The 22,475-nt window shown below is 57.9% G+C and overlaps 1 protein-coding gene across 3 annotated transcripts; it reads right to left on the bottom strand.

The window, feature by feature from the left end:
- Nucleotides 1-10,329: 10,329 nt before the first annotated feature.
- On the bottom strand, nucleotides 10,330-22,435 carry LOC307092656 (tigger transposable element-derived protein 1-like). Of its 3 annotated transcripts, none has more exons than XR_013812869.1 (5): nucleotides 22,283-22,435; nucleotides 20,232-20,496; nucleotides 15,960-18,002; nucleotides 12,508-12,587; nucleotides 10,330-11,423 (listed from the first exon to the last, which is right to left on the bottom strand). XR_013812869.1 is itself a non-coding variant. In XM_079760009.1 (3 exons), exons 2-3 carry the CDS (start codon nucleotides 20,292-20,294, stop codon nucleotides 16,107-16,109), a joined length of 1,959 nt encoding a protein of 652 aa, XP_079616135.1. In that variant the 5' UTR covers nucleotides 20,295-20,496; nucleotides 22,283-22,435; the 3' UTR covers nucleotides 14,122-16,106. The 3 variants fall into 3 exon arrangements, 1 of the variants encoding a protein (XP_079616135.1); XR_013812870.1 differs by lacking the exon at nucleotides 22,283-22,435 and adding an exon at nucleotides 18,316-18,410 and having other exon boundaries at nucleotides 20,232-20,311; XM_079760009.1 differs by lacking the exons at nucleotides 10,330-11,423; nucleotides 12,508-12,587 and having other exon boundaries at nucleotides 14,122-18,002.
- Nucleotides 22,436-22,475: the final 40 nt, after the last annotated feature.

Genomic DNA, 22,475 nt, shown 5'->3' with positions numbered 1-22,475 from the left:
TCAGCTCTGCCCTCACAACTGTGTGACCTAAGGTGAGACCCCCACGTCTCTGTGACTCTTTCCAACCTGTAAAGTGGGAGGGAGGGTGACCCAGCCTTTGGTGTCACTCGGAGTTGGGTCAGCACCGCAGCTCTGGCACAGGGTGGCTAGAACGCATGTCTGTCGGTGAACAGCGTCTGCCAGGCCTTCAGGTGGATGCGGGAGGCAGAGGGAGGGGGCCCGGGAGCCAGGTCAGAGCTGAGCAGCCCCACTGCTCTCTGCACGGACTCCTGAGCAGGAGGCGTGGGGTCAGGCATGCACCCTCCCCCAGGCCACCCTCCCACTGAGCCTGGGCAGCGGCACTGAGAGTGACCCGGACACAAGCCCTCGCCACGCTGCCGAGAACTGGGTGCACCTCACCTCACGGTGTGTGCGAAGACCACCTCACAGCAGCTCCCGCGGAGTCTGGCCTTGAACCAGGGTCCACGTGTCCAACCCCCTGACCGTCTGAAATCCTTAGTTACACATTTCTACGTGGTCTGATGGGCCATGGACATGCGTGAGCAGAGCAGGCATGCCGGTGTAGATCATTCCTGCCACCGGTTCACAGGTAACGTCCACCGAGGCCCAGAGCACACACCCCCATAGGCCCATGCGTCCAGCAAGACTCGGGGGACAGGTAAGCGTCTGCCTCGGGAGGTGAGGGGCCCACAGCAACCAGAGGCCCCGCTTCTCTTACGACAGAGCGGGCGTCAATGCAGGGCGCAGGCACAGGCAGTGAGGGCCCGTCACCCCTCTCCTGCCCGAGGGACCTAGCACAGCACCCTGTTCCCCGAGGAGGGTTCCTGAAGGGCCACCCAAACCCACGACCTAGAACCATGACCTTCCCTCTCCCCCCCCCCCCCCCCCCGCAGGCATGGATTCGTGGTTGAGCTTCCACCTATGACCCAGGAGGTCAGGGTTCAATTCCTGGTCAGGGAACATGCCCGGGTTGTGGGCTTGACCCCCAGGGTGGGGCCTGCAGGAGGCAGCCGATCAATGATTCTTTCTCATCATTGATGTTTCTCTCTCGCTCTCCCTCCCTCTCCCGTCCTCTTAGAAATCAATAAAAACACATTTAAAAAAAAAAAAAAAGACTTTTCCCTCCCCGTGACCAGGCTTGTGAAGAGAGTCTACATTAACTAGCTGATTTCAATTATAATCATCCATTATTCTTTTTTAAAAAATATATTTTATTGATTTTTTACAGAGAGGAAGGGAGAGGGATAGAAAGCTAGAAACATCGATGAGCGAGAAACATCGACCAGCTGCCTCCTGCACATCCCTCACTGGGGACGTGCCCGCAACCAATGTACATGCCCTTGACCGGAATCGAACCTGGGACCTTTCAGTCCGCAGACCGATGAGCCAAACCGGTTTCGGCATCCATTATTCTTTTCTCCTTTTCATGCTTCTTTAAAGGAAGGAAGGAAGGAAGGAAGGAAGGAAGGAAGGAAGGAAGGAAGGAAGGAAGGAAGGAAGGAAGGAAGGAAGGAAAGTGTGTGTCTTCGGTTTTGTTTTCCTTCCCTGTGCAGCTCCCCCTCCCCCCGCCCCGAGGAAACACCATGAACTTTCCATGTTCTGTGGCTTCTGCGATGGGCGTGGGGGGAGGGGGCAGATCCTGGCGTCGCTGGGTGAGAAGCCGGGACTGAGATACAGTGGGGAGGGGACCACACACTCTCCACCACCAGCACTGGCCCTGGAGCACCCTGAGGCGGCTGAGCCCTTCAAGACGAGAAGGGAGTCTGTTCTCTCTCCCTCCCCCCAACAGCAACCCACCTCCCCGGTGTGGCCGCCTGCCTCCACCGTGCCCCCACTCCACCTCGTCTCCCAGGGTAGGGTCCCTCCTTCACGCAGGGCTGACCTGGGCTGTGCAAATGGTGTGCGGCTCCCAGAGCGACTCACAAAAAGGCACTTTGCCTCAGCCTGGCTCACAGGGTCTCAGGGCCCCTGGAGCAGGGAGCTGGGGTGTGCAACCCTCCGGTCCCCCTGGCAGCTGCTGGACTGAGCTCTCATCCTGACAGGCAGCTGAGGTGACCCTGCTGCCTCCAGGCCACCCCAGTGACACCTGGTGGCCCCCCAGCTGCTGTACCTGACTCTGTGCGGCCCTCGATGGGCAGGTCACAGTCTCGGGGCAGAAAGGACATCAGCTGCCAAAGCGACAGGACGGCCTGGCCAGCTGCCTCCATCACCCCCACACACACCCCCTCTGTGACCCCAGCGCTGCCGCGGGTGCTGCCGGCGCCACCTGCTTTCACTCAGCTCTTCTGCCCCCAGGAAAGGGCATAGCCAGCTTGGTTGGGGACCATAGCTGGGCAGGTGAGGGGGGTCACTCGCCAGCCAAGAACCCAGACCAGCTGACTGCCCTCCACAGCCAGGTCACATGAGCCTAGTCTGAAACTGGCAAATTTGTCTTGACTCCCAGACCTGCCTGGCTTCTGGCTGAGCGGTACTCCCCCTGCGTTGAATGTCTGCCCCCTGGTGGACAGTGTGTGTCATAGCGACTGGTCATTCAGTCAATTTGCATATTACCCTTTTATTATATAGGACTAGGAGCCCGGTGCATGAAATTTGTGCACGGGGGTAGGTCCCTCAGCCTGACCTGCACCCTCTCCAATCTGGGAGCCTCAGGGGAGTTTCTGTCTGTCTTTGCAATCATATGAGCGAATTGTCTGAGACCCCAACCCAGTTTGGTTTGTTGCTCACAGAATAATAGAGGTTTTTTTTTTTCTTTGCTCCATTGGTGGAGATTTTCTGGAAGTTTTAGGATATCTTCCTTTTAAGTCCCCTCGACACTCTGACTTTACTTATGTCTCTCACCTTTGTTTTCCCTCCATCCACCACCACAACAGTAACTTACTCCAGGCTCACTTTGCTCTAGTGTCTGGGAGATCGGTCTGCCACCAGAACTACGATTCCCAGCATTCCTGGTGCCCCTCACGCTCTGGGCTTCAGCTTCAGGTCCAGGGGATGCAGAAAACAAAAGGACTGGGAACTTCAGCTGCCCCCATGCCGGCTGACAGGACCAGACACTCCAGTGTCATCCTGCCCCACCCCCAGCCACTCAGCACCTGCGTGCATGTTCGCTGCCCACAGGCCCATCATCTTTGTCGGGTTAATTTTCATGGTCACTCCTGATTAGCTGTAGGCATCATGGAGGAATGGTCAATTTACATATTTAACGATTATTACTATAGATAACCTCTATTTTAAAATTCTGCACACTTTGCCATAATATACCTAGTTGAGGTTGTTTCTTATATATGACGATTTTGACATAATTGTCTGAAATCCAAAGATTTCAGCTATTTCAGACCTCAGGTCTCTGCTGGTGATGTGCAGTCGGGTTTCCAAGAGGCTCTTCCTGTCTTTTCTTGGTCGTGGAGGTAAAAATGCCTCAACTGCAGCCATTCCTGTTGTCTTATCATTTTCATTTCCTGTGCCAGGCTCCATTGCTTCACATCGTATTTCTTCTGTTATCTCCTTTATTTCCACAAGGTTCCAGCTTGTCCGAGTACTTCTTAGTAAGGTCCTTCGATGCCAAACAAAATTCTTTGTTTCCATCTGTATTTGGAGGTTTCCAATGCTGACTTCTTTTTTTTTTTTTTTAATATATTTTATTGATTTTTTACAGAGAGGAAGAGAGAGGGATAGACAGTTAGAAACATCGATGGTAGAGAAACATCTATCAGCTGCCTCCTGCACACCCCCTACTGGGGATGTGCCCGCAACCAAGGTACATGCCCTTGACCGGAATCGAACCCGGGACCTTTCAGTCCACAGACCGACGCTCTATCCACTGAGCCAAACCGGTTTCGGCTCCAAGGCTGACTTCTGTCTTCCCTTAAAAACTGGGGCAGTTTTACTTGGAGAGATTTCTTTTCCACCGTCCTGAACCACCACGACCTGCCGAGTCCATGAAGCATGTTCAGCCCCGTGGCATTGAGGGACTGCACCTGGGGGGTGAGAGGGTGGAGGTGGGCAGAGCGAGCTTTGCACGCGATGGAGGAGCTCTGTGGTTGTGGAGAAGCACTAAGACTCACTGGCAGGATGGTTCCGATTCCGTGCAAGGCAAGCTTCGGAGCCCAGAGCAGACAGCAGGAGCTGGAAGGAGAGGAACTGAACATTCCGAGGAAAGGACACTCTGACGGCTGCTTCCCTGCCCTCCGGCCTCCACAGCCCTCACGCTCTCCCCCTTCCTCCCCTGCCCACCCTCCTGGTGCTTTGTCCCCAACAGCCAACCTCTGCTCACCATCAGCACCAAGGGTCCCTCACCACCACAAGGGCACCACCGCTTCAGGCCTTCCAGGGACCAACTCCAGAGTCGGGGTTCGACCACCCAGGATGCTCTGCCCCACCCACCTTCACCCCACCCGCCGCCCACTTCTTCCCTCTGTGTGCTGGGCTCCAGCTCCTGCAATGAGGGAGGCTGCGTCCCGACAGGACTCCCTGACGTTGTTGGGGAAGAAGGACAGAGGGCTGGAGAGCAGAGTGTGGAGAGCGGCTATAGTGTTTGGACAGGTTCAAGCCTCGGACTAATGAGAGGGCAGAGTCCTCTTGTAGCAAAGCCACGTGCAAGGCCCACAATTATAGCCAGAGGCTGCGGCTGTAAGCTTGAACCTGTGGTCCCAGGCGGCTGAGTGATGTGGGCTTGATAGAGTTCAGGTGCAGGTAACTGAGGAGATTGGAACATTGTAAACATCGTGACCCACCCTTACTTTACCTGTGGAACCTGCTATAAAATAAAGACTCGGCTTGTAGGCGCAGGTGCTGTCTCTCAATCAGAAAAGCAAAGCAACGTCCCGCCGCCGAGACCCAGCTTTTTTCTCTTGTCTATCTTTTCTCAATCCTTCACCGCCCCCCTCAGACTCTCCCAACCTGGCTGGACTGGCTCAGGAGCGGGTGGGGCCGGGCAGCCAAGTGCCCCTCCCTATGGCCCTGCAAACATCGTGTGAAGAAGAAACAGAGAGCAGAGTGTGTGTGCCTGGAGCTAAAGGAGGGCCTGATGGGGGGCGGGGAGGGGGCGGGCAGGAGAGCTGCTTGTGGGGGAGGGGGATGCTCGGACAACCCCATGTGCTGCAGGGCCAGCTGAGCTCTGTCTGCCCAATGCCCAGGGGAAAGCTGGGCTCCTGCCCGGGTGACTTTCCCGTGACCCCACGCAGCCTCTGCCGGGACCAGTGCCAGTGGACGGCCAGTGTCCCCAACAGATGCAGCTGCGGCCGTGGTTGTGGGAAGGTGTCCCACTCACACCCGAGTCTGAGTTCAGCCCCTGAAGCTTGAGGATGAGGTGGGGGGTTTCTGCCTGGGCCTGTCTGGCTCAGCCCAGCCACCCTCCCCTCGCTGGGGCCTCTGCACGCCCTCCTGTGCTGACCGGTTTCTTTTTCAAACCAACAAAGTGAAGGTGGAGCAGCCTGTCAGCCTCGCCTTGTGCACCTGCCAGGACCCACGCGACGGCCGTCACTGAGTGGAGAGGGGGTGCCCCTGGCTGGGTGCCTCAGGGCTCCTCATTATTCTGTGGGCAGCATGGGGTGCATGAGCCAAACCTTTGTCTGTCACCCCCAGAGCTGACCACGGCGTGCCTGTCTGCAGGCCTCCCGTGTCCACCCGACGGCTCAAGCTGCCGACCTCCAGGATGACGGCCTACAGTGACAGCTAAGCTCACACCCACAGACACACCCACCCGTTTCAGCCTGGCCTCGTCCAGTGAGGCCAGTGCATGTCCTGTGAGCTGTGCTCCCCCCGCCTGGCCTTGTCCAGTGAGGCCAGTCACGGCTTGTGAACGTGCTCCCTCGGCCCAATCTGAGCAAGTTACAGCTCCTGAATATTCGTGATGGATGGGGAGGCTCCCAGCTCTCAGGCCTGCAGACGCCCAGCATACCCACAGGAAGGAGACTTGGGGACGGTGATGCCCACCCAGCAGGGGCAGAAACTGGAAATAAAGTAGTGACAGCAGACACCGCAGGGCTCATCCTCAAGATGAACCAGGTGCAGCCATGAGTGTGGAAGGCCTATCAGAGGACATTCTTTTTTAAAAATGGGTTTTTATTGGTTTTAGAGAGAGAGAGAGGGAGAGGGAGAGAAACATGGATCAGCTGAAACCCAGGCAGGAGCCCTGACTAGGAATCAAACCGTGACCTCCTGGTTCATGGGATGACGCTCAACCACTGAGCCACACTTGCCCGGTGAGAACATTCTTTATTCAAGCCGACGTGTGGTACCAGAGAGAAGACTTTTGAATGCAATGAACCTGGGAAAACCTCCCGTCAAACTTCTTCCCTTATTGGCCATGAGAGTCCACACCTGGGAAAAGCCTTTTTTTAAAAAATATATTTTTATTGATTTCAGAGACGAAGGGAGAGGGAGAGAGAGAATCATTGATGATGACAAGAAATCATTGATTGAGCCCACAACCCAGGTATGGCCATGACCGGGAATCAAATCCAGGACCCTTCAGTCCACAGGCTGACACTATCCACTGAGCAAACTGGCTAAAAGCCTTTTTACTTATGTATTTGTTTGTTAATCCTCACCTGAGGATATTTTCCCATTGATTGTTAGGAAGAGTGGAAGAGAGAAGGAAAGACAGAAACATCGATGTGAGGGAAACACATTGATGGGTTGCCTCCAGTACAAGCCCTGACCAGGGCCTGGGCCAGGAAGGAGCCTGCAACCCAGGAACGTGCCCTTGACCGGGATCGAACCCTGGACCCTTTGGTTCGCAGGCCGACGCTCTATCCACTGAGCCGAACCAGCTAGAGCAGGAAAAGCCTTTTTTTTTTTTAAATCGTTTTTCTTAATTTTTAGAGAGAGGAAGGGAGAGGTAGAGAGAGAGAGAGAAACATTGATAAGAGAGAAACATCATCCATCAGCTGCATCCTATATGCCCCCTCCTGGGGTCCAGCCCCAAACGGAGGCATCTGGGAATCAATCCACGGAGCCTCAGCAGCCGGGCTGTGGGGAAGCCTTTACCACAGCTCATTGCAGCACCCCTTTCCCCTCCAGAAAATCAGCCGTTGTCTGGAACATGGAGATTACACGTATGTGGACAAACTCCATCCTCAGGCTTCCTCAGGCTGGCAAAGTCCTTGCAGTTGGTGGGGCATGGAAGGGGCCGCAAATTAACCTCCAGATAAAGGTTGGGTAGCAGACTCAGCATTTCCCAGGGCTATTTGGTCCAGAGCACCCTCTAGGGACGCCAGCTGGAGGAGCTGTGCCCACCACCAAGGGCTGTCCACTCGGGACTGCATGTCCATGAGGCCCACCTGGCCCAGCGCAGCCACCGCAAACGCCACGGCTTCACCACATTCCCGTGGCTCCTCCTGTAGCGCATGGCCACGTCCTCCATCGAGATGAGCGAGCAGAAGAGCTGGCGCTGCCACCCCTGGGGCACAGTTGCCATCTCCTGCCCCCAAGCACAGGAGGTCGAATTACTCAGCCGGCAGAACTACAGGGAGGCCCCCTCCTCGCGTTGGGGTTTTCCACGTGAGCGACTAGCTCCTTGTCCTCTCTCTTGTGAATTGTCTTCTCGTTTTCAGGCAGTGAAAGGTGAAGCCACGATAACACCGTCGCTGGGCGTCACACCAGGTCTCCCCGAGAGCCTGGGAGCTGTGGCCACGGCAGGAAGCTGTACTCGCTGGAAACTGAGACGCAAGTGCAGGTTCACGTGCCGACCACACTCAGGTCTCCGCCAGCCGGAGCTGGGCACTCGCTGACCAGCCTGGGCTCCTCTGTGATGGGCCACACGCCCCACGTCCCCTCGTGTCGGGGCTCCCATATCTGATGAACAGGTGTTTAAAGCCAGTCGCTCATCGGACTCCGATTCTACTCAACGGTGCAGACACGCACACGGGAGGAGACCGGATAGACACGCACACGGGAAGAGACCGAAGAGACACGCACACGGGAGGAGATCGGAGAGACACGCGTACGGGAAGAGACCGAAGAGACACGCACACGGGAGGAGACCGGAGAGACACGCGCACAGGAAGAGACCGGAGAGACACGCGCACGGGAAGAGACCGGAGAGACACGCACACGGGAGGAGATCGGAGAGACACGCGCACGGGAAGAGACCGGAGAGACACGCCAGCGGCCGCTCCCAGCAGACCCAGAGCTGCGGGCACCGGACAGCGGAGCAGGCGCCTGCTGGGAGCAAGAGGTCCAGCCGCAGGAGGTCGCGCTTCACGCTGAGCGAGGTCGGCTCTGAGCGCACCAGCCAGGTGTTCACAGGGGCGTGTGGTGGGCAGATGGGAAGATGGGGGGCATGGGCATCTGATCTCCCAGCAAAGCCTTCACCCCAAGTTTAGCCTCTACCCAGTCCCCAGAGCTAGCCGCCCCCACCTCCTGTGGGAGGAAGGCAGGATCAGGTAACACAGGAACCCACTCACCTGAAGACCAACCACACCCTCACCCAGACAGGTCACATCTCCACCGGCTCCGTCTTCCCACGTGGGATCCAGAGTTGGTCTCAGGCACCCCCACAGACCTGGAATAAACAGGTGGAGAGAGGGCGTGAGGACACAGAGAACAGGGCAGGGAGGAGACGAGACCGAGGGAGACTTCGTGCCCAGGTCGGCCAGGGGACACTGCACTCAGGGCTGCCCCGAGCCCACCCACCACGAAGTCTCTGCCTCTCCCCAGCTACTCAGCCAGGCTCTGCATCACCTGGGAGGACAGGGTGACAAGACGCTCCGGCCCAGGAGAACGGAGCTGAGAGGGGTGTGGCCAGGCTCACTCTCTGGACCCGTCGCTCTGGGACTCCTGTGGGTCAGCCCTTGCTCTGCGGGGTCTAACGCTCAGCTGAAGGGTGAGGGCCAGGGGGCACCCACAGCTCCTCTCCTGACTGGATGCCACGGGCTCCAAGACCCCAGCTCTGAGCACAGGGACAGCCCAGCGCATGCTCCTGGTACTCCTCCTCCTCCTCTCCCTCCTCCTCCCCCCTCCTCTCCCTCCTCCCCCTCCTCCTCCCCTTCCTCTACCTACTCCTCCTCCACCTCCTCCTCTTCCTCCACCCCCTCCTCCTCCTTCTCCCCCTCCCCCCTCCTCCTTCACCTCCTCCTCCCCCTTCTCCACCTCCTCCCCTTCCTCCACCTCCTCCCCCTCCTCCACCTCCTCCTGCTTCTCCTCCTCCTGGATGCTCCTCCTCCTCCTCCTCCTGGGTCTTCCTCCCTCTCATCCTGGATGCTCCTCCTCCTTCTCCTCCTCCTCCTCCTCCTCCATGCACAGCCCCGCTGACGGGCACCTGGCACTGGTCCTGGTCCTCTATCCACACGTTCACAGTAGCTCCCTGTTGTCCACCTCACGCTGCAGCCTGCGGGGGGGCAGGGGGGCGCGGTGGCCGCCTGGGAGCCCCCACGGACCTTGTCTTTGTTGTCGGGAATAGTGGGACCGCCCGGCGCCCCGGATCCTGCGGGGCTTCTCTCCGCCTCCAGCTTAGGCTGCAGCTGCCGGCCCCATGGCCTCACCTGGCGCCTCCACGCTGGATGCATCCTGCCTCGTGACCCTCGGAACCGTGGGCCTCCCAGGTCCGGCCTGTCTCAGGGCGCCCCAGGACTGGCAGGCAGGGTAGCGGCCAGGGTCACCCACCTCCCACTCAGCAGGCAGGAGTCCCCAGCGACCTGCCCTCCCGTGCGCCCCGGGGAAGCCCCTGGTGTACCCAGAGGACCACACACACAGGTGCCATGACACCGACCAGCTGCGTCCCTGTCTCGGGGGCAGAGCCACCTGGGAAGCTGCAGGAGGAAGTCCTGCCCGGAAGGGAAGCTGCTGTGCCCCCGGGGCTCCCTTCCCCGCCAACAGGAGCCACCCCACGGGGCTTCCCACTGCTCAGCACCAGCCGGGCCCCAGGGACACCCAGGAGCTGGAGGCTGCGGTGCTGCGAGCACAGGATGTGGGGGGAGCCAGGATGGGCCCTGTTCTGTGGAGGAAACACAGAGTGGCCCACATGCCGCAGTGGGGCAGGAAGGTTACTCCGCAGAGCCGGGAGGAGACTGTGGGCCTGGGGGTGCCACGGGAAGGGCCCCAGCGGGAGAGGAAGGGACTTCGTGTCCCCTCAGGTGCGTGTGCAGAAGGAAGGACACACCCGGTCTTCCCAGAGGGGCAGGCGGTGTGAGCCTTGATGCAAAGCAAATCCACCCTTTTGCAAAGCAAACTTTTCCACTAAAAGAATTTCAAAAGCTTTGTAACAAAAATCATGCAAAGGTGTTAAAATTATTTTATTGCATGTATATAGTAATAGACATAATATACTTTTTTACATCAGAAATACTAATTTACTTACAATCTCCCTTACAGTGGTTCTCCCGCTGCTGCGTGGCAGTTTCATATACCTATTCATAAAGTACTTGTGAGAGTCTGCAGGCGTAACAGTCGCTACAGAATGACTAATAACATCAGTTCAACGTTCATGGTTTGAAGCATCTGCCAAAATATTATTCGCACAGAACTTAACCTGTGAAAAAACTTCTTCCATGGGATTCATCAATGGAGAACACGGTGGCAGAAATAATAAGGCATGCCTCGTCTGACCAACAAGATCACGTACTGACATTGTCCAAAACCAACCACACGTCCTCCAAATTATACTCATCCGTCCCCCAGGCGCCTGCGGAGGAAAGCGCAGAAACTATTTGAAGTGACTGAGGAATGTGCACGCGCTTCATGCGACACCATCCCGCGTGCTTATGGCTACAACGAGGGCACTAGTTCACCCTCTGATCGTGCGCACGGCTGCACGGGCTGGTGCGTAACTTCCCATTGGGCCCTTGTTCGCCGAAAATGGCAATTAAAATAATTTCATTGCATGTATATAGTAATAAACATAACTTGTCAGTGAATATTGTTTTTGTCTTGCTTCAGGGATATTTTGAGAAAAATTTAACACATTCTGCGTTATCTCAATAATTCTGAGTTTCCGGTATGAGCTTGCACAGATGCACACTTGAATGTGATCCTTAACCGCTTCAGCCCATTCTCTATAGAACTTGTGCTTAGTTCTACATGTTCAGATTCGAGAATCTTGTCACGAATTCCTTTTCAAGTTACACACGGATTTTCTTCAATTATTTGCTCAATTTTGTTTAATATCGAGGCATTCAACTTGCTATTTCTCTTACTTCCACGTTTTTTTCTATCAACACAGCCATTCTTCTTATAGTGGTCAATAACTGACTTTGCCATATTGTTAATACCAGTGATGACAGCTGCTTCACCTACTGTTCTACCATTTTCATACCATTTTATTAAAACCTTTTTTCTCATCGTGGCTGGTACGACCGTATGTCGGTGGATTATTACGCCTGGGTCCCTCAATCTCCAACGATGTGTCTTGCATTCCTCAGCACACGTGTCGGCAATGAGCTTCCAGAGCTTGACTCAGTGTTAGCTGTTGTATCCATTTTCAGGGTCTGAAAAAAAAAATATTCAGGATTGATGTCAAAGTACCTTAATGGAATCAAAACATGTAAACAGCCTATTAACATGACCACAACGTTAGGTTCGGAGAAAAATAAAAATGTGCTGACGCGATGCACTATCTTTTTTGTTGTTGTGGATGCATAAAGGGGAGCAGTCTCTCTCCCCCAGACTGCGTTCAGTGTGTGCATGTGCATATTAACATTCAACTTACCTTGTGTCACACCATTTACCGGAAAGTGAAAATGTTTGTAAGTACTTTGTGATTTGAAGTTATGGCTGCCAGTTGAAAGAAAATTGTTTACAATATAAGATCAAATTAACATGTATATGGACCAACTGATCACCTATCAAATGATAGTAAGACTGGCCTGAATGCATGCATTAACTATGAATACAATCATGACAAAACGGCTTTATTGTGTTACTTCACTCTATTTTCACCCCAAAGTGAGTAAGATTTGCAGAAGGGTGAATTTGAAGTGGAAAACCTGTGTACGTTGGTTAAGGTTTGAATTACTTTAAAATGCAAAGTGGGAGGACAAACAGTGCATTTCTATTTCTATGCAACAGAAACCACAACAAAATTCATACAAAACTCCCTTTTCTAAAGGGAGGTGGGGGAGGCGAAGCCTGCAGGGCCGGGTGGGGCGGCTTTTAGCCCCAGAGAAGCAAAGCCAAGACCAGGGCAGCATGGACACGGCTCCCTAGAGGGGAGCCCACCCACCCCTGCTGCGGCCACGGGGCCAGCGCTGCCCACAGACGTGTCCCATGGTCACACACGATGACACGTCCCGTGTGATCTGGGTGCCAACAGTAAAACGGAACTTCATAGCAACCCTGCCTGGGCCCAGCGTCACCCGTCTCTGGGTTTGGGCTCTGGAGTCCGAGACCTGGGACCAGCTGCTAATTCCCTAGTCCTGGGCGTGAGCCTGGGGAGCTGGGAAGACGGCAGAGCAGGGCAGGCTGCTGGGCCAAGCCTGGGGTCAGGGGGGCTGGGCACCGCTGAGCCATGGCCCACGGGTGGGGGGGCTGGGCAGAAGGATTGGCATCCTGACCTGGTAGGACTCAGCTCACCTGAGCTCCATCCGTGACAGGCGTGGTCGGCTCTGCCACGTGTCCAGTCTGCTGGTCCTCGGGAGGGGCCCGGGCCAGCCCTGAGGAAGAGGGGCCTGTCAGTGTCCTGAGCCCACGGGCGGCCACGGGGGCCGGGCACCAGGCCGAACAGTCAACCAGCAGTGACGGGTCCCACGTGTGCTCTGCACCAGCCTAGGCTGGACGAGACAGGCCCTGCCACCCCCTCTGGGACACACACACACACACACACACACGTGCTTCAGGAGTAAACCCCAGGGAAGTCATCACGAGCTTCCCTCACCTCCGGGGGGGGGGGGGGGGCGGGGGCAGGAAAAGGTCCACGGAGCCCGAGGGGTGCAGCCCCACATTCCACACACGGGTCAGGTTGGCCTGCGGAGGGCGGTCACCTCCAGCCCGAGGCCAGGCACACCGACAGCTGATGCCGACCCTGCGTCCACGCGGTGACCTCGGCACCGCTCCAGGCCTGTGAGTGGCACCACAGAAGCCCTGACAGCACCGCTCGCTGAGGCTCCCTGGCTGAGCGCCCGGGGCTGCCACGCAGCAGCGAGTCCCGAGAAAGGCGCCCGGACGCTGCCTGGCATCGCCCGGCTGTGCACGATCCGTGGCCAACTGTGCTGCCTCCTGCTCTGCAGTAAGCGGGCACCGTGGGCACAGCAGCCTCGCTGGGTCCCAGAGCTGCTTCTAGGAATCAGGGGAGCCGAGCCGGCTGCGGCAGGGACAGCCCAGGGCGAGCTGGTCCCCTGGGGCCGAGGCCCAGTACGGGCAGGGGCAGCGCAGGCACGCGTGGCGAACCTGAGACCACGTCACTTCAAGGCCCGAGTCCCTCGGTGCCCATCAGGCGCTGGCCCCACACCCACACGGGGATGAGGCCACGTCTCTGGTCACTGTGTCACCTGAGCATCCTCGGTGGGAGCTGCCACTGGAACCGGGCCGACCTCGAAGGAAACGGCAAACACTGGCCGTCACTCAGGAGATGGCCACCCAGGACGCGGCAGATGGTCAGCAAGTAGCCCACACCACAGCCAGACACCCGCCCCACAGCCAGGCACCCCGGGCCCCACAGACAGGCACCCCGGACCCCACAGACAGACACCCTGGGCCCCACAGACAGGCACCCCGGGCCCCACAGACAGACACCCCGGGCCCCACAGACAGACACCCTGGGCCCCACAGACAGACACCCCGGGCCCCACAGACAGACACCCCGGGCCCCACAGACAGGCACCCCGGGCCCCACAGACACGCACCCCGGGCCCCACAGACAGGCACCCCGGGCCCCACAGACAGGCACCCCGGGCCCCACAGACAGACACCTGCCCCACAGACAGGCACCCCGGGCCCCACAGACAGGCACCCCGGGCCCCACAGACAGACAACCCGCCCCACAGACAAGCACCCCGGGCCCCACAGACAGACACCCGCCCCACAGACAGGCACCCCGGGCCCTACAGACAGACACCCGCCCCACAGACAGACACCCGCCCCACAGACAGGCACCCCGGGCCCCGCCTGCCACAGCCACCTAGAAAACCAGAGGCGCCAGGGGTTTCCTGAGCAGGAGCGGCTTTTCCAATGTGGGAAGACCCGGCTTGATCAGGGCCCTTATTTTATTGATTACAATCAAAAGTTTAGTGACGGGTTTTCTGACTGTCAGCCACCTCCCCGCAGCTGGGACCCGCCCCCCAGGAAGCCTTCCCAGTCACGTCGCCCTGGGCCGCCGGCTGGATGGGGTCCCTCCCAGCGCGCACCCCACAGTCACAGCCTCCGCATTGGCCACTCCTGGCCGGTCTCCCCGGCACCCAGCACGTTTCCCGCGCTCATCACCCCGCGCTCAGTCGGTCCCCAGGGTCCAAGAAAAGCTCCCTCTCTCCTTTTAATGTTTTTTATTGATTTCAGAGAGAGAGGGAGACAAACATCAATGAAACAGCCATAGATATGCCGCCTCCGGCACGCCCCCTACTGGGGTCCGGAGGCAACTTGGGCACGTGCCCTGGGAACCGACCCTGTGCACGGTCCCTCCTCCAACCAACCGGGCCACACAGGCTGCTGTCCTTCGCTCATCCCAGGAGAGCAAGCGGCCTCCTCTGACCGTTTCCCCAGGAAGGCTGGCCTGGAGCCCCAGCGGTCAGCTGTGGACAGCAGGCCCGTCACTGCAGGTGTCAGCTGGGGCAGAGGCGGCAGAATCCTCCCACCTTTATTTCCTGGCGTGTGTGCATGTACAGACACACAGGAGTGCCTGTTTTTAAAATGTGGGGGCCAGGAGAACAAGCCGGATGAGGGAAGATCATGAGACTGTCCGGGTGAGAGGCTGGGCTGCAGCCAGTGCACTGATCCCTGCGGACTGGACTGTATTTCCCAGGGAGCTAGGACCCGAGGCCATCAGTCACAAAAGCTGGAGCGAAGCCAAGACAACATGCCACAGGAGCCCAGGAGGAGCACATCTCCAGATCAAGGGCGTGGACCCTGGTTTCAAAAGCCACAGTGGCCACCTGGGCCAGGAGGTTCTGTTGGTTGGAGTGTCATCCTGTACACCCAAAAGTTGCAAGTCCGATTTCCAGTCAGAGAACATACGGGAAGTAGCCAATCCATAATCCATGTTTCTCTCCCACATCAATGTTTCTCTCTCTCTGCCTCTCAATTAAAAAAAAAAAATCAACCCTAGCTGGTGTGGCTCAGTGGATAGAGCATCAGCCTGTGGACTGAAGGGTCCCATGTTCAATTCTGGTCAAGGGCATATGCCCGGGTTGCGGGCTCGATCCCCAGTAGGGGGCGTACAAGAGGCAGCCGATCAGTGATTCTCTCTCATCATTGATGTTTCTCTCCCTCTCCCTTCCTCTCTGAAAATCAAGCTGAAACCGGTTTGGCTCAGTGGATAGAGCCTCGGTCTGAGGACTGAAAGGTCCCAGGTTCGATTCCGGTCAAGGGCATGTATATTGGTTGCGGGCACATCCCCGATAGGGGGTGTGCAGAAGGCAGCTGGTCGATGTTTCTAGCTCTCTATTCCTCTCCCTTCCTCTCTGTAAAAAATCAATAAAATATATTTTAAAAAATAAAAAAATAAAAATAAAAAATAAAAAGTAAATCAATAAAGACATCTTCAGGTGAGGATTAAAGAGAATACACTTAAAAAATAAATAAAATGTACAGTTGGGTAGGAGGGGTCACCACAATGGGGCAGGGAGTGAGAGGTCAGGGTGGGCGAGTGGGAGGGGCTTATCTCAGCCCTGCCCCACCCCACAAGGACAAGGGGACCACCCTGGTGGGTTATGCTGGGTGTGTCTGTGATGGTGGGCACTCCTGGGCCCCACTCTGGGGGTTGAGCATGGACCCATGCACAGGACCAATTCCCGGTCAGGGCACATGCCCACGTTGCCTCTGCCCGTTGGAGAATGCCCGCCCCCGTGCCCCAGCCCTGGTGGGCTGTGTGTCACCGTGAAGCAGAGACGACAGTGCATGCGATCGAGAAGTGGCAGTGTCCGTCCCCCAGAAACAACACGTCATCTGGCTTCAGGGCCAAGCCCCACATCCTGCAGGCCAGCGGCAGAGGTCTGTCCCACACGGCCTGCGGCCCTGGCCACTCACCGGCCCTCTGCCGGCCCCCGCTGAGGCGAACTCGGGCTTCCCGCCCACTCCCTTGGGGCCAGCGCCCCGGGGCCTCCTGACGAAGCCGCTGCCCAAGCCTGCTGCCTCCTTTCCCGCTGCAGGTCCCGGAGGGGGGCGAGGGCACAGTGCACCCCCCGGGACACCCTCAGGCTGCGCTCCCGGTTGGGATCACTCTCGGTGAGGACCCGCAGGCCAGCAGTGAAGTGGGCCAGGGCCTGGGCCAGGTGCTCAGGGCTCAGCACACCCACACCCGCTTCCTCCGTCCCTGCTCCCCCCACAGCCTCAGTGAGATCCACTTCCAGGCTTTCGGAGGCCAGGTCTTTCCCTGCCTCCCCGGGCATCCCAGAGCCGCTGGCATGTGCATCCTCAGCATCCTGGGGGGTTCCACAGCGTGGGGGCTCCACATGGGTCTGCAACAGGCGGGCGACATCGGCCACCGCCACATCCCCAAGGCCCACGTGGCTGGCTAGTGCCGCGATGCTGCGGCGGAGCTGGGGCTCGGCGTCGGGCTCCACGGCACCAGCGGGCACGCACTCGGGCCAGAGCTGCCTCCAGGCCCTGTTCACGGTGGCGGGCTGCAGCTCGGCCCAGGCCTGGGCGATGTTGTCCACGGCCGCCATGACGGTGTAGCTTCGCCAGAACTCCCGCGCGGAGGGACGGCCTCCACCAGCCTGCTCCCGGACCAGCTGGCTCAGCGTGCGGCGCAGGTAATGCGCCTTGAAGGCGGCGATGATGCCCTGGTTCATGGGCTGGATCAGGGCCGATGTGTTCTTGGGCAGGAACTCCACACGCACGTGAGCCGAGAGGCCGCCCAGGTGGGCGGGGTGGCAGGGCGCGCCATCCAGCAGCAGCAGGGCGCGGGGCGGGAGGCCGCGGCGGGCGCAGTAGCTCTCCACGGCCGGGCAGAAGCAGCCGGTGAACCACTCCTGGAAGATGCGCGGTGTCAGCCAGTCGTTGCGGTTGGAGCGCCAGACCACAGGCAGGCTGGCCTTAGAGCAGCCCTTGAGGGCGCGGGGGTTCTCGGAGGGGTACACCAGCAGGGGCTTCAGCCTGAAGTCCCCGGCTGCGTTGGCCCCCAGCAGCAGGGTCAGGTGGTCCTTCGGGGCCTTGGGCCTGGGCCCGGCCGCCCCCTCCAGCGCCAGCAGCATGCGCTCGGGCAGCCGCTTCCAGAACAGGCCGGTCTCGTCCACGTTGAAGACCTGGTGCGGGGAGTAGCCGCCCTCGTCCAGGACGCTGCGCAGCACGGAGGGGTAGCGGGCAGCGGCCTGGGCGTCGGCCACCGCCGGCTCCTCCGTGAGCAGCACGTGGTGGCGTGCCTTGAAACGGGCAAACCAGCCATTGCTGGCGCCAAAGGTCTCGGCCTGGGCGCCGCTGCCCTGCTCGTGCTGCAGCTGGGCGAAGAGCCGCCGGGCCTGGTCCTGGATGAGCAGCGTGCTGACGGGCAGGTGCCGCCGCCTCTGCTCCTCGATCCACAGGCTCAGCAGGCGCTCCATGTGCCCCATCACCACCCCCCGGCAGCGGGTCAGCTGCTTGGCGCTCACGGGCGTGGAGGCCTGGGAATTGGCCCGGATCTTGTCTTTGTTGACACGGATGGAAGCGACGGTGGAGGTGGCCAGCCCCAGTGCCCGGGCGATCTGCGTCAGCTTCTCGCCCTCTTCGAACCTCCGCAGCACCTCCAGCTTCACGTGCAGGGTGATGGACTTCCGGTCCCGCTTGGCACCGGGGCGGAGGCCAACCCCACCCAGGGACACCGGAAGGTGGGGGGCTGTCTTCATTCCGCCTCCGAGCGCCAGGCACCTCGAGGAGCTCTGTGCCCCCTGCCCCTCCACAGTAGCTCCCACCGTGCCCCCAATGGCAGCCTCTTGACCTCCCTGTAAGAGGGGGACACGGAGGCATCAATGTGTGAGCACACGGGAGTCCCAACCACCGCCCAGCTTTCCCAGCTCGGACAGAGAGCACGGAGCCTGCTCAGAGGCATGCCTGGCCCTCCGCCCTCCCCTCCCCGCTCCCCACTACTAAAAGCACTGCACACTCATTTTCAAGCATTTTTTGCATCTAGAAGAGTGGGTCACTCGTTACTTTCAGCTCAGATTGAAGCACAGATGAGACTTCCCTCTTTCCCCACCTCCCAAACCTCCTCTAACCACACGGGGGAGCCAAGAGCATCCAGAAACCAGCACCCACCTCCCAGCGCTATGCTTCTCACTCAGACATGGTCCTCCGTGTGGAGGCGGGACAAGGACATCCCCCGAAGGCGTCCACATCCTAACCCCAGGAGCCTATGAATAAACAACCTTATGCAGCAAGAGGCACTGCGGTGTGACTGAGTTTATCCTGGGTGGGGAGGTTATCCTGGCTTATCCCAATGGGCCCTCAATGGGGTCGCGGGGTCCTTGTAAGAGGAGGCAGGTTGGGTTCAGAGCCTCCAGTGCAGCCAGCCCTGCCGAAAGCGTGATTTTCGCCCCGAGAAACCCACTTCAGATTCCAGACCTCTGAGACTCTAAGACAGTCATTCTCAACCTTCCTAATGCCGCGACCCTTTAACACAGTTCCTCATGTGGTGGTGACTCCCAACCGTAAAATTATTTTCGTTGCTACTTCATAACTGTCATTTTGCTTGGGTTATGAACCGTAATGTAAATATCTGATATGCAGGATGTCTTAGGCGACCCCTGTGAAAGGGTCGTTCGACCCCCAAAGGGGTCTCGTCCCACAGGTTGAGAACCGCTGCTCTAAGACATTTAGCACTAAGTTGTGGTGATATGTGACAGCAGTCATAGGAAACTCACTCACACGGAAGGGAAACGCCCCGATTCCTGCCACCCTGTGGAGTCCCCGGGATAGGGGAGGAAGGTGGTTCTCCACAGGGCGGCCAGAATGAGTCCCTAGGAACCAAGTCAGACCCAGTCACCTCTGCTCAGAGCCCGCAGCCCTCGACAGCTTCCCTCAGGACATCAAAGCCGCATCCTCTCCTCTGCGAAATCCTGACTCGGGCATTTGCTCCTGTGGCTCCTTTGGCCCAGAGCTGGGGCCCTTCCCTCTTATCTGAATAGCTTGTTCCCTCTCCTGCAAATCTCTGCTCAAAGCCACCCTCCCCGCCCATGTTTCCTCGTGCATCTCTCATATGAAGCCTGAGGACTGGAGCCTGTCTGCCGAGCTCTCTGCTGCGTCCCCAGGCCCAGGAATCGTCGCTTATTCCTGCCTCTGTCCCCAGGCCCAGGAACAGTGGCTTACTGAGCAAATGATTAAATAGAGTACATTGGTGAGACGGGCTTCTCGCCTTATCCCCTTTGCACCCTGAACGCTGTGAGAGTAACAGCTGCCGGGCTGGTTTGGCTCAGCGGATAGAGCGTCAGCCTTCAGAGCGAAGGGTCCTGGGCTCGATTCCGGTCGGGGGCACATGCATGGGTTGCGGGCTCGATCCATAGTGGGGGGGGGGGGGGGGCGTGCAGGAGGCAGCCGATTAATGATTCTCTCTCATCACCGATGTTTCTCCCTCCCTCCCTTCCTTCCTCTCTGAAATTAATAAGAATATTTCTTTTAAAAAAGAGGAAAGAAAGTAGCACCTGATCAAAACAGTAGAACTGGTTTTGAAGGAGTGCCCTGTGAAAATCAGGGACAGGTGCCCGATGGGTCTGTGTTTGGGGCGTGGCAATGGCGCCAGGACCCGTGGCTGCACCTGGCTTGAAGCAAGGAGGCACAATCCTCGGCCCCCGAGCCAGAAGGTAGGGAGAGTGGGTGGGCATGCAAGGCTCCTGCGTGCTAGGCGGCCCCTACTTCCGAACCGCTCGCACCCATCCTTCTCCCTCCGACAACCAAGCCTTCGCCTGCTCAGTCACAATTGTAATTTAATTCGCCCATTCATCCTTTTATTCTCTCGCTCACACTCTATATAAGTTCCCAGGCCCGCCGCCCTACGTCTCTCAAGACTACATTTCCCAGAAGGCCTCGGGGCCGCCCCCTACTCAGATTGGCCCAGAGGCGCGGGTCAGAGGCTGCACGCTCAGCGGCTTCTCCCCCTCCCCTTCCCACGACTGGAGCCGTGAGAAAGGCCGCCCCCGCCCCGGGAGCCCGGCCTGCGCTCAGCCGATCGCCCTCACCTCCCGGCAGCGACGCGGGCCGGCTACTTCAGCTGGGCCGGTGGGGCTGCGGCCCTTCCCCATGCCCTGCCTCACAGCACGGTTCCCCGGAGGCGACTGAGTCTAGACTCCATCTTGTCGTTGGAGGTACACGGTTGCCGGGCGACCGCTGGGATTGGAGGAGACTGCGTACGGCGCTCCTCCCACGTCGCTCTGGGCTCTCGGGCTGCTGGGAAATGTAGTTCGGTGATGAGGCCGCTCTTCCACGTCGCTCTGGGCTCTCGGGCTGCTGGGAAATGTAGTTCGGTGATGAGGCCGCTACACGTAGATGAGGCTGTCGGTGCCCCAGGCTGGCTTTCTCGCCGCCTAACTCCTCGCATCTTCCCTGCCGTCTAGTCCGTCTGTCTTTCCATCATCCTCCCACTTCTTTACCTTCCTGCCTCTGCCACACGTCTTCTCTTTCCCCCTTCTGTTCCCCATCCCAGAGAACTGGTTCCCTTCAGACAGTCAACATACCATTTTCAAAAAAGGTAAAGCCAAAACCAGTTTGGCTCAGTGGATAGAGCGTCAGCCTGTGGACTGAAAGGTCCCAGGTTTGATTCTGGTCAAGGGCATGTACCTTGGTTGCAGGCACATCCCCAGCATGGGGTGTGCAGGAGGCAGCTGATCAACATTTCTAACTATCTCTCTCCCTTCCTCTCTGTAAAAAATCAATAAAATATTTTTTTTTAAAAAAAAAAAAAAGGTAAAAAGGGCGCGCTTTTCCTCCCCCTTCCCTTTCCCCCAGGCATGTCGCCTTTTCCTTTCTCTCTGCTATGCTCCAAGAAACCTTCTTTTGCTTCTATAACTTGTTTCCTGACCCTAGGCAACCCAGCTGGATGACCTACTGCTTCTATAACTTTGTCAATAAAGTTTGTCTTATAATTTTAAAAAAGTAACTGAGCAGTCTCAAAGATAAATTTGCTTCAGGGAAGGCACTAGGATGACAGAGGTGGTTCCAGGAAAATGAGAGAGAAGGGACAAGAGAGAGGGTTAAAGAACAAAATATTAAATAAAAATGCAGTGTGGCCCTAGCCTAGCGGGTTTGGCTCAGTGGACAGAGCATCAGCCTGCGGACTGAAAGGTCCTGGGTTCAATTCCAGGCAAGGGCACATGCCTGGGTTGGGGCTCGATCCCCAGTAGGAGACTTGCAGGAGGCAGCCGATCCATAATTCTCTCTCATCATGGATGTTTCTATCTCCCCCTCTCCCTCTTCCTTCCTCTCTGAAATCAATAAAAATATATTTTTTAAATCAAAGTTGGATTAGTGCCCTAGAGGGCAGCAAGCGGCCGGGGTGTGTTGTGTTCTGCTTTGTGTCCTACAGGGTGACACAACTCACACCCTGGGTTCTCTTTTCTCAGGACAGAAAGCACTTGCATCCTATTCACCTTTGCAACGCAGCATCCACCTTCACAGCATCTCGGCTCTGATCAAAGTAGCTGAAAACAGTAGGAGTCACACAGGCTCCCGGTCATCTTTCTTTTGTCAGGCTTTGGGTATTTTCCTCACAAGTCTCCCTCCAGCTTCCTCTCTTGTGGCTGTCACCTTCTCTTAGTCTCTGAAAACTCGCAGTCCACCTTACTGTGCTTCTGGTTTCTGTCTCCTTCTCCCATCTGGTGTCCTGGTTTCTGTCTCCTTCTCCCATCTGGTGTCCTCCTGTGTCCCTGTCTGTCCCTCGCCTCTCCTTGTCTGCACTTCTGGTCCCTGTGAATATATCCCCCTCTCCCTCTGTCCCTCCTCTCACTTCCACCCCTTACTGCTCCCCCTCCCTGTGGCTAATTATTCTGGCACACCAGCCTCCCAGGGCCTGAATCCCCGGCCCGCTGACTTATCACATTCTCTAGGTCTGAGAGAGGACAGCTCTTTCTCTGCTGTCTTCTGTCTGTCCACAGACTGGAGTCTCCCACAGGCAAACTCTGGGTCTCTCCCTGCCCCGAGTCAGTCACTCCTCATCCTCCACCCCCCCCCCCCCCCCGCCACCCGCGCCACCCTCTTTATCCCAGTCTCCTCCCTACGCCCTCATCCCGTTTACCCATCGCTTTTCTGATGCCCGGGGATTGCGCTGGACCAGAGTCGGCTCCACTGGTTACCATGGACACTCAGGGACGCCTACCGCCAGCCAACACAAACGACAGTCATCAGGATGCGCACGCGCGCAGGGAGGGCCCGTCTGACTACACCTCCCAGAAAGCTCCGGGCCCAGCCTCTCCCAAATCTCCGCAGGT

The sequence above is a fragment of the Cnephaeus nilssonii genome (assembly GCF_951640355.1).
Source record: "Cnephaeus nilssonii genome assembly, chromosome: 20".
Classification (NCBI taxonomy): Eukaryota; Metazoa; Chordata; class Mammalia; order Chiroptera; family Vespertilionidae; genus Cnephaeus; species Cnephaeus nilssonii.
This window is presented reverse-complemented; position numbering and strand designations above follow the sequence as displayed.

Coding starts and splice junctions, on each gene's coding strand:
- LOC307092656 (XM_079760009.1), bottom strand. CDS start 20,294: ATGGGGAAGGGCCGCAGCCCCACCGGCCCAGCTGAAGTAGCCGGCCCG. Junction 18,003..20,231: donor GCCCGCGTCGCTGCCGGGAG/GTGAGGGCGATC, acceptor CCCCTCTTACAG/GGAGGTCAAGAGGCTGCCAT.